This window comes from Aulonocara stuartgranti, assembly GCF_965226115.1.
Source record: "Aulonocara stuartgranti genome assembly, chromosome: 19".
Classification (NCBI taxonomy): Eukaryota; Metazoa; Chordata; class Actinopteri; order Cichliformes; family Cichlidae; genus Aulonocara; species Aulonocara stuartgranti.
Genome location: NC_138955.1, coordinates 3006508 through 3018220, shown reverse-complemented (window position 1 = coordinate 3018220; position 11713 = coordinate 3006508). Strand labels below are relative to the sequence as shown.

The 11713-nt window shown below is 41.6% G+C and overlaps 1 protein-coding gene across 10 annotated transcripts in view; it reads left to right on the top strand.

Annotated features, from left to right (window-relative positions):
• The first annotated feature begins 1144 nt into the window (after window positions 1-1144).
• The window catches only part of unc79 (unc-79 homolog, NALCN channel complex subunit), a 32176-nt gene continuing 21607 nt past the window's right edge, over window positions 1145-11713 (top strand). For 8 of the 10 annotated variants that reach the window (XM_082515549.1, XM_082515548.1, XM_082515547.1 and 5 more), the window contains exons 1-11: window positions 1145-1241; window positions 2636-2756; window positions 5998-6311; window positions 7026-7196; window positions 7371-7466; window positions 7554-7609; window positions 8318-8447; window positions 8560-8624; window positions 9900-9988; window positions 10383-10423; window positions 10635-10663. In XM_082515549.1, coding sequence (XP_082371675.1) covers window positions 1220-1241; window positions 2636-2756; window positions 5998-6311; window positions 7026-7196; window positions 7371-7466; window positions 7554-7609; window positions 8318-8447; window positions 8560-8624; window positions 9900-9988; window positions 10383-10423; window positions 10635-10663 — 1134 coding nt within the window. In that variant the 5' untranslated portion in view covers window positions 1145-1219. The remainder of the gene's footprint in view (window positions 1242-2635; window positions 2757-5997; window positions 6312-7025; window positions 7197-7370; window positions 7467-7553; window positions 7610-8317; window positions 8448-8559; window positions 8625-9899; window positions 9989-10382; window positions 10424-10634; window positions 10664-11713) is intronic. The other 2 variants (XM_082515542.1, XM_082515541.1) reach the window with 2 other exon arrangements.

Genomic DNA, 11713 nt, shown 5'->3' with positions numbered 1-11713 from the left:
GCTGTGACTCTCCTGGCCCCGGCTGGTTGGATCATGCATCATATCCCAGAATATCGAAGACAAGGCCAGAATACCTCAACATGATTGATTTCTACAGGAACTCTGCAGACAGACACCCAAGCAATGTCACTGTGTGAACCTCTCTCCACTGTGTAAAATCTCGTGAAAAAAAGTAAAACCTTTGTTAAATCTGAAGTCTGACTGAGCTATTTTCCTATATAAACAGTTACATATGATAACTATTGTGTATTTTATTTCTGAGATTATTGACTGTTTTGAGGGTGATATATAAAAAAAAGACAACATTTTTGCTTTAACACACTTTGAGGATATCATTTTCATCAGTTAGGAGTATAGACAAAATTCTTGGCAGAAACCATGATGGGAAGGATCTGTCAGGACCTCAGACCGTAGGGTCTGTTTATCGTTCACTCCTGCATCTACTAGCGGAAGTGCCGCTTAAATGAGAAATGCTGCATTTAGACACAGGCTTAAGTATTCATACACATGCACATTTATAGCTCGAAAGTGTTATTGGATAACAATGTACTCTTTAAAGCGCCCAGCTGATAGTGGAGATTAATATTAATATTACTAAATATCAGTATAAAAATATTAGGACACGCTGCCAATCCACGGTGGCCAATATGCTGTATTTATATAAAATAGGGGAAAGAAAACCCACGATGTTTTCTCAAGGACATGTTTAAGAAGGTGTGACAACCATCTGTTGCATGTTTAGCATTTCATGCATTACAAATACACACATGTAAAGCATCACTGAGGCAAATAAGCGGAGGTGCTTAGTTTTTCCCTCCTATAATCAGCTCAAACAGGGTTGTCGGAATTCTTGAATGACAATTTGTCAAAGCCGGATCAGTCCATTTGGAAAGGTGTGGTGTGTCACATATATGTCACCACCCATCTCTGCAACGAGAGAGCAAAATCCCCACCACCACCTCAAAAAATATATATAAAAACGATTTACAAAACAAGCCCTCCCTTTATTTCCGTTCAAAGATCGCAAAAGCGACCGAAGCACAGCTAAAACACCACAGCGTATAAATCCGTCGTGCAAAGTGGTACAATCAAGACGAGCCTGGGCTGCAAGGGGGCATAGTCACTTTTTCACGACTGAGGGAAACACAACGCCGGGAAGGGAAAAACCTATCAAAACAACTGACAGTCTGGGTTTTATGTTTCCCCAAGTGTCTGCGAAATGTCTACGAAGGCAGAGCAGTGTAAGTACGGCTGTGTGTATCCGTGCGTGCGTGTTTCTGTTTTGTCTTGTGAGGGGGCTGGAAACTGATTTTTTTTTTTTTTTTTTTTTTTTTTTGGTTTAACCAAGAAAGCGAACAAGGGGAGCTGTCCTTGGTGATGAAACCGCGGTTGCCAAGGCAGGTTGCAACACGTCCTCTCACTGCAGAGGATGGCTGGAGGTCTCAGTGCACACAGAGAGCCACTGAATCAACCTCTGTTTCTCTGCATGTTGATGGAACAATTCCATGTCCGAATCGCTCTGTGGTCCGATTTATTTATTTCTATTTTATTTGATTTTGATTGACGTGGCTGGCTGAGGCGCGTGGGAAAAGCGAAGTGTAATGTTGGTCTCAAGGTCGACCTGACAGGCTACTGAACAATATGGTGGCTTCATATTGATCAATCGTGGGGTCTGATCACACTATATTGACGTCTGTTGTTCATTCCACTTCGCTGGTTGTGAACAGGTGGACACCAGCCGCTGTCTTCTGTTTTTTTATATTTTTTATTTTTTACCGTAAACAATAGATAAAAGACGGGGTCAAACTCAGTGTTAGGGGTTCCCAGCCCCATCAGCTGGTTAAAAGTTGGGTGTTGCTCCTGTTGTTTGGTAGACAGTAAGTGAGGGAATGAACAGAAAACGCTGAATCTGCTGTTGTGACTAACATATTATATATATATAACAATATTATTAAAAGGTTGAAAAATATTTTTTAAAAAAAGTCCTATCTTTCCGAGGAGGTTTAATTTTATGATGAACCGAAAAGATGCTGTGCTTCAGTATTTATCGCAGCACATGCTTTGACCAGACAATCCTCCAAGCCTGCAGCTGTTATTTTTATTTTGGGGTTTGTCATTTACAGGTCAGGAAGGAAGCTAAACATTCCTGCCTAAAGTCACAGAAAATGGGTCAGCGATCACCCACTTCAACATATTGAACTCCTAACAACAAACAGCACAGTCATATCTGAACCTACAGAGATTACTTCAATATAGTGCAGCCAGCTGGGCTCATTACAGAAATGTTCCTCTGTGTTGCTTCTTAAGCCCCCTTTCGTGTTCGCTATAACCACATTTTCCCAGCTTGTCTTGGGACTTGAACTGGCAACCTTTCGTGTGTGAGCTTGTTTCTGTAAGCAGTAGGTTACTGCCTCCTCTAGGGCTTCCTGTGACCTGCTGCTATGACAAAAAAGGTCACCCGGTGAAGGCCAGAGAACCATGGGAAAACAGACTTTTTGTTTAACTTCATAGCTGAAGGATTCATGTTAAATGCTACCTAACAGCTTGTTCAGTTACATGATATATGGCTTTGCTGTCGTGCATCATATCTCACTAGTGTTGATTTGCTTGTTGCTCTGCTCTTTATTTTGTCCAGTTGCCTCTAAGATACGATACTTGCAAGAGTATCACAACCGTGTGCAACACAATATTTACCCAGTGCCCTCCGGAACAGACATTGCAAACACACTGAAATACTTTTCCCAAACCCTGCTCAGGTAAGTACCCTGCTCTGGAGCCACCAGGTGAAGTAAAGATTGTAGAATGTTTGATATTAGCTTCCTTCACAATCAGATGAGATTAATTACAGCAGGTCGCTCTGACACACTTTCTCAAAGGCATGACAGTGACACAATTCAATGTCTCGTATCAATTCATAATGTCAGCAAGAAGTTAGGGAAGTGGCCATCATGGCAGATGTTGCCTCGCCTCTTCTGCTCTGAAAGATACAGACTGTAGCAGATTTCCTGTGTAATTATGGTGTCGTCTTTTTAAGGCAGCTGCGGAGATAGATGGCTCAGTGATGTTTATTGATTCAGTGGTCGGTTGCTAGATGAACGCTTTCCTGAGGCGGTTTGCTGTGTCCTTCCCAGAGGGCCTGGAGTTCAGCTCCTCCGGCTATGCAGTTGCAGGGTCAGCCTGCTCTCTTGGGTGCTGTGAAGGGAACAGCCTGTTATTTCCTCTTCCAGCATAGGTCAAGTAGGCAGCCATTTTGAACACGTCTAATTTAATAGAGCACTATTTCCTCTTTTTTTTCCCCTCTCTGTCCAGTTGGAGCTTCATTTTTCCAGACATGCTCTGCAGAGATAGGATATTTCTTCTGGTTCCAGTATTACTACCCGCCAGCTTCAGTGAGAACAGAGGCACTGTCTTTTCTTATTAGCTAATTTATATAAAAAAAAATGGTGGGCCTCACTTCTATCATTATTATCAGCTTAGGGTGCAATCTATTTGAGATTGGCTGCTGGCCTCAATTCTACACAACTCCTCAGCCATCCATAAGGATTATTCCTCTGCCGTGGTGCTCACAGAGTATCCTGGATACTCCATACTTTGCTGAAGGGCTGTCCTGAACCAGTCACTGGGGTGTTTCAAATGTAGCCTCTCAGGGCACAGATTGAGCGTGACAGGGGTGGCAACTCTGGGAATGGGCATTAACTCGAGTGACGATTGTGCCTCTGCGGGGCAGTATCAAGCGAGCGAGAAAAGAGTCACTCAATATGATGCCACTGTTAACGGTTCTTTGATATTTTCCCGAAGCACAGTCTCTTAGCCTCAGATATGCAGAACAAAATCACTCTGCCCACCATTAGAGGAGTCTGGATTCCTCAGCGGGGACTCCAGGATTATCCATACACCTGTGCCTTCTGAAGCCCGGGGTGAAGAAATAGAAGAAAAAATCAAAAGGGAGAGAGAGTGGGAAAGTGGGAGTAGCGAGCCTTGAGAAGTGGAGCAGGTGTGTGTCATCTTCGCAGAAAAGAAATAGCCAAAGGAGGAGGTTGTTGATTCATGCACAAATTTCAGGTCAGCTAGAGGGTTACGTTATCTCTTTACCAGCAAGTTTTATACGCGTTCTTAAAGATGAGGCACGGCTTCGTCAGACTGAGCTCTCTGTATCAGTGAGCACTGACGTTGCAACAGACTGTTTAGCCATTATTTCAGACACAGCACAGTTGTTTCACTTCACACACCTGTCAACATGTTAATGCAGGAAACATGTGCTTTGAGTAACTGATACACACATGTAGTCCATGATTTTGCAACGACAGCGCAGGGTTTGACAGTAAATGTATGTCATGTGTCCGTATCAGTGCATTTCTACATGTGTTTTATGTGTCGTTTGTAATTTTCTCGTGTCGTTTTGTGTGTATGTGTGCACATATGCGTGTGTCTTTGCGTGTATATGTTCAGTGTGCGCGCGTGTGTGTGTGTGAGCGCGTCTGATGTTTATGTCTATGTTCATTGTTCAAATTAATGATGTTTTCTATATGAAATATGGGCAGTGAAAAAGTCATACTCTGAGATACAGTCTTGTCGTTGTCTATAAGTCCTGTTTGAGTTTATGCTGTATAATAACACAGCTTTGATTACATAGTTTAATGAATCTACGCTGACTTAAATCCTACAGAGTATAACTTTGAGGGGATCAGTCACATGATGGTACCTTATACTGTTCTTATGCCATGTTAAAAATCTGAGAAAAAAAAAAGAAATCCCCTTTCTCACTTGCCATGTAACTCCAAATGCTGCAACTCTACTTTTTGAGTGACCTTTTAAAAAAAAAGAAGCCAAAAAAAAAAGCAATACATCAACATTTATAATCTGGGCTCTCATGGTAAATCCTAATCATTTGCCTGATAGAACAGCTTAGCTCTTTAATAATGTGCAGTAAAAAAAAGAAAGAAAAAAAAAGAAAGAAAAAGAGCAATGCTCTCTGGCCCTCCCCCTCCTCCCTCCTCCACCCTAGACGCTCCACACTCAACCCGACTAGTTTTTGCTTTTGTTTTTTTGTTTTTCTCCTCTTTTAAAATTGAATATGTCCACCACCTTTCCCCAGGGGACAGCAAACACAATTGTCCATCCTGCATTAGCTCACAAACATAATGCTACCAGTCATCTCCCCCGATACAACCTATTCCTTTGTCATTATAGTTTCTCCTCTACTGTAGATTAGTTGTTACATTTATTTTAGAAACCTGAATCCATATGCCTGTTGGATCTCATTATTTCTCCTGATGATACTGGTACAGTATCATAATGTATGCATACAGACATTATTTCTCTGGTGCAATAAACATGTGCTGTGACCTAAGAGCACTTGATCTAACCTCACACACATGTTTATTACTGGCTGAAGCATGTTTCAAAAGTGTCACCTCTGTATTTTCCCGAACCAATTTGGTGTCACTCCCATCCTTGACAGCCCCACTAAAGACAAGGAAATTTCATTTGGAAAATATACTGTTATGGCTCATTGGCCTTTTTTTTTTGCATGGTAGCCACTGACCTTGCCGATTGGAAGATGGCAGCCATCGAGGGACAGCCGTTTGAGCTGTCCCTTTTTGGAGAAGTATGGGGTTGCCACTGAAAACATGCCATTTTTTATATTTTTGCTCCTTGTCACCAGATACGCATGAGATGCAGTGATCATTGCAGTTTGTGCTCATGTTTTTTTTGTTTGTTTTCCAAGTGCAAAGATAGACAAAACGAGATAAATTCAATTAAAGTCACACGGAACAGACAGCGCAGGGAAAAATTGCCCGTGCCTGCAGTTATACAGTTAAATAGTGAGACACTGCATCCTATGTGGGGTTTATCTGGGTTTGTTTTTTTCTATTTACGCTGTCTCTGTAGTGCCATTTCAATGTAATGTGCTGTTTTTTTGTGTCTTTGTTGTCTCTTTTTTTCCCTTGTTCCCCTCTCCTACCTTCCCTCCCCTCCCCTCCCGCCCCGGAGCAGCATTCTGTCCCGCACAGGCAGGAAGGAGAACCAGGAAGCTTCCAATTTGGCCGTGCCCATGACCATGTGTCTTTTTCCTGTGCCATTCCCACTCACCCCATCTCTAAGACCACAAGTCAGTTCCATCAACCCTACAGTTACTCGCTCCCTCCTTTACAGCGTTCTGCGCGATGCCCCGTCAGACCGCGGGGGGCAGGGGCAGCAGAGTCGGGACGCTCAGCTCTCAGAGTACCCCTCTCTGGACTATCAGGGCCTCTATGTGACCCTCGTGACCCTGCTTGACCTCGTGCCCCTGCTGCAGCACGGTCAGCATGGTGAGTCAAGGCCCAGTGCACCACTGTTTGTCATCATCATCCCCGAACCGTCTGGCCTGCATGAAGCCACTGCTGCTTTTTTGGCCTCTTTTGTAACGGGAGGAGAGAAGTCCTGCTGAGGATCTTGAGGGATGCATGGGGTGATTGGGAGCACGCTGGATCCTGTCAACTTAATCGTTCATAAGCCATTGGATACACCAGACATAGGCCTTCTCTTCTGTGTATCATACTTGACTGCATGTTTGTTATGCAAAGTGGGAGAAATGTTTTTACTTATGTTGTCATGTGCAAATATATAAGGGGAAACACACATAGGCAAGTGTAATGCTGTTTTAACACATCACAAACACATTAGAGGATGAGTTACATCCACACAGTTTTTCACAGCCAAGGCTGCATCACAGTCAGTGCTCTTACTTTTCATGAATATTTGACCATTGTTAAAAAACAGACAAACCCTCAAATGCATAAAAAATCATTTGCTTGACTAGATTTCTCTACTTTTCCTGAGGGTAAAGTTTACTTCAGTGGCTTTTAAAGAAGCTCACATTTCCAAGTATTTTTTTTTTCAGTTCTACTAATAAATAACTGAAATTTCATGAAATTTTGACATCTGTGGCTGCATACAGTATGCTAATACTGTATGTACAGCTGATTGAAGGAGTGTCTGTGTATCTCTCTTTGTCTTTTTTTGCATTTTCCCTTTCTTCTCAGACCTGGGACAATCCATTTTTTATACGACAACTTGCCTCCTGCCTTTTCTGAGCGATGATATTCTCAGCACTTTGCCCTATACTATGATTTCCACTTTAGCCACATTTCCCCCTTTCCTCCACAAAGACATCATTGAATACCTGAGCACCTCTTTCCTTCCCATGGCTATATGTGAGTATGACTTATCACAAGACAGTCATAATGAAACTGCTAAATGATATGTCTAGAAAGACAAGTAAAGGTTTAAGGCTTGCACATTCACTTGTCTCTCAACTATTGTACTGCAACAAACAAAAGAAGTGATCCTTCACATTATTGTTCTTTCCCTTCTTTGCCTGTGTATAGTGGGGTCCAGTAGGAAGGAGGGGGGAGTCCCAGCCTATGTCAATTTGTCTGCCTCATCTATGCTCATGATTGCAATGCAGTACACGTCAAATCCAGGTAAACAATCATATTCAAAGTATTAAGATATCCAAAGGCAACTGTAATAACTGCCTTTTAGTTAATCTGATCTCTGCTTCTTTCTAGTTTATCACTGTCAGCTGCTGGAATGTCTAATGAAGTACAAACAGGAAGTGTGGAAGGTATTTCTCCTTTTAGATACATAATGTAGATTTAAGAGTCTTTTATTTTTATCTGCAGAAATATGAAATGTACTGTGCCTAACAAAAAAGTGGCACTAAATATGAAGCTAACAAGCAGACCGTTCAGCTACATTAGCAAAAAGACTAGAGGCTGGAGAAAACAGTACCCACTAGTACTGAATAGTACTGAAAGAATACAATTACGATTTGCTTATCATGAGAAAAGCTAGCACAGATTTATCCTTGAACCACATCCTGTTTTTTTTACATTCCAGGCCAGCTTTTTAAATTGCTTCTAGTCTTTTCTCTTTGCTAAGCTAATAGCACGTAGCTTCATATTTAACACACAGCTGGTATTGCTGTTGCATTAATATAACACAAACCCCTGCAGCTTAAAATAAATGAAAAGCTAAAAGATGAAGGCTGGGCTCCTCTACATAAGCTGCCTTTATAGGTTAAAAGTATCTCTGCTGGTAGTGGTATCAGCAATACTGGCCTTTATTTACTTGGTATCTCATTGATATCATAATTTGCAGCATTACACACCCCTGCTTGCTCCTGAATACGTTGCCTACTGGTTACTGTTTTTTACATTTTACTTTAAATTTAGATTTAGTCTTTACTATTTTACTTTGTCTGCATTCATATTCAAATGTACCTAAATATACCAGCACTTTCATGTACATATGATGTTTATCTTGTATGCAGGATCTGCTTTATGTCATATCCTATGGCCCATCCCAAGTTAAACCTCCAGCTGTGCAGATGCTGTTTCATTACTGGCCGAACCTGAAGCCACCAGGAGCCATCAGTGAATACAGAGGACTGCAGTACACAGGTCAGATTCTCTTTATGCCACATCTACTTCTTTACCAGACTTTAGACTTATCAAAGTGGTCACCTGTCAATTGTTTTTCTTATTTCTCTCTCTCTTCCATTTCCTGGTTCAGCCTGGAATCCCATCCACTGTCAACATATCGAATGCCACAATGCCATCAATAAACCTGCTGTTAAGGTGACTGCAATCTCAAAAATCATTAAAGCTTAAATATTTTATGCTTCTGGGATGCTTTTCTACCAATCGCTGACTTTATATCAGCGATTGGTGCTGCTCTGCTTTGTCAGCCTTTACTCAGCTGTGCACAAACGGACAGAGTAGGAACAGGCGGGTAGAAAGGGGGTGGATTTCAATTACCAGAAGCAAAGAAGGGGGTATGGTGGGGGAAGGGGGGCTTTAATTGAAAGCGGTGACCCCATGCAGCCCTTGAGGATAGGGTGGCATCGAGTAAGCACAGTGAATTACAGTGCACCATCTGAACATTGAGGCCACGAGCACTGGTGTTTAGCACAGGGCCAGGCACAGGTTGCAAGACAGTGGAGCAGCATATGCACGCAGCCATCCACACAGAGGCGTGGGGACACAGGTAAAGGCGTCACATGATTTGTTGGGTGAGAGAGTAGCCTAGATATGTGACAGGGACACGTGGAAAATGTGAACTTCTTAAATTTACATCATATGTTATAAAATCGCTGTGCTTATAATTGACAAAATGCACTGGCCAGTTCATTAGGTGTACCTGTTAACAGCCAATCACATGGCAGCATCAACATTTATCTAGACACCTACTGAAGTTCAAACTGAGCATCAGAATGGGGAAAAAAAAGCGATTTGACTTTAATGTGGTTGTTGGTGTCAGACAGGTTGGTCTGCGTATCTCAGAAATTGCTTGTCTTCTTGCGTTTGCCTACACATGCGTCTCTCAGGTTTACAGAGAGTGGCCTGAAAAAAGAGAAAATGTGTGAAAATGCTTTGTTGATGTTAGAGGTCAGAGAAGTGCAACTACAGTCAGTGAAGATGGGATACAGTAGCAGAAGACCACACTGGATGTTCTTCCTGTCAGCTAAGAACAGGAAACTGAGACCACAATTCACCAAAATTGGATAACAGAAGATACCTGGTTGAGGAGCCTTCATTTTGCTGCTACATTCAGATGCTACGGTTAGAATACTTAGGTTAGAAGACTTATTTCAACAGCTCAGGCTGCAGGTGGTGGCACGCTTTGGGCCCGCTTAGTAACAACTGAGCATCGTTTGAATGCCAAGGTATACCTAACAAAGTGGTCAATGTGTGTAAAGTGTAAGTGTCCTATTATTTAGCTATTTGGAACCTAAGAAAACCTCATTACTTTTACTGTATTTCATCTTGGTTGCAAATAAAACATTGAATATAATGTGTTAATTTTTCAAATATCACCTCCATTATCTCAGACTAACTTTATTACTTTTGCAGATGTGTATAGATCCTACTCTTTCTGTGGCCTTGGGAGACAAGCCCCCTCCTCTTTATATATGTGAAGAGTGCAGCCAGAGGATAGCAGGGTACGCATCTGTTTCACCTCTTTCCTCCATCCCTCAATCCTCCCCCTCCTTGAGTGGGATGCTATTGCAAACAAACATCACCTACCGCCTCCCTCATTATTCCTCTTTGTAACCCAGGGGAAACACATTGGCATGGTTACATAATTCCCTTGTGCCAATAATGAGATCATCATTACAAAAAAGCACATCCACTTGTCTCTCTTTTTTTTTTTAGCGCAGAGACTATTATAATAAAATTGGCTTTTCAGGGGTTTTTTTTGTTATTGAGAAGATATTTTTGTGTTCCAGCTCTGTAAGGAAGCTGATACCGATGTGTATACACCAGTTGGAATGACTATATTTATATCATACACATAAGTCATGCATTGTTAAATAATTTCTTCGACCTTTCCAGAGATCACGCTGAATGGCTTGTTGATGTACTCCTGCCCCAAGGTGAGCATTTACAGTCAAAAAGGTGCTGAGTAAAGATAAGATACGTATGCACTCTACAATAAAACCTTTATTAGCTGCTATGCGTTGTGTTCCAAGCTGCCATATATTTTATATTGAGGTTCTAATTTCCATGAAAATATAACCAATTTTCAAGACATACGTATGTTTTTTGCAAACAGTTGTATTTCAGTTATGTTTATTTTTCTTGCAGCAGAGATATCTGCCATTTGTCAAAAGAAGGTAAGACATTTACACTGCAGCATAATGACATTAACGGTGCTGTGTACTCTCAGTCATTGCCATTACTTATTAACCTGACTTCCTCACAATAATAAAAGTCTCCACAGCAAACAATACACTGGTAAAACATAGAGGACTTCCCTGACCTGTGAAAACATGAACTTAGATACACTTTATTTGTGATCCATAGTTAGCTCATTTATTTGTGAATCTGAATCTCCCCTGAGGAGTCCATTCACTGAAGCAGCTCAGTAAAGACCTTTCAAAATAACCTGTTGGGGCCTGATCTTTGTTTGCTGTTGCTGAGTGCTTCCTGCTTGTTTCCTGGGAGACACTGGGAAAACTGAGTGCGTGATGATGATCTCAGGTATTCCCGTCAGGTCAGCAGCTGCCTCTCTTTGTCCTCTGAAACAGCTGGCCTCCACCATGGTTTGCCCAGCCGTTTATAATTCACCACCTCCCTTTTGGAGCAGCTTTTGTTCCAATCATTCTCCAACTGAGATTTGTGCTAGCTCTTTCAGTGTTAGCTGAGACATATTACTCATAAATGAGGCATTACTTGTCATTTTAAAATAGCTACTTTTGAGTACATAATGATATCTAAGAGCCGTGATGCGAGAACAACAGTATGAGTATTATCAGAGTAGCATTTTTTTGTTGTTCAAAGCAACATGGATGAATAAGAGCACTCACCATCTGAGGCCAGATATGTTAATTTGATAGGGAGCAATTCATGCCTCTAATGGCACAAGATTAGAGACTGATCAGATTAGGGTGGCTCTCTAGTGCCATGCTTTTTATTTTTAGAAACCTGAGACACCGCGGGGACACATAAAGACTTGTTCTATTGCTTTAGATGTGGACAGATCCTTGTATCTTCGGAGAGAGTGATATTCATTATCAGAGTTGCCTTTGAGCCCTGAGAGATGTTTATTTTTAGACGATTGTCATCAGGCGTTATTGGAAGTGTTTTTTTAATTTTTCTATTATACAAGAATAGAAACAAACTGATTTCTCTTCCCTCTGCTCCCCCCCTTGTTTCTTGGCTTC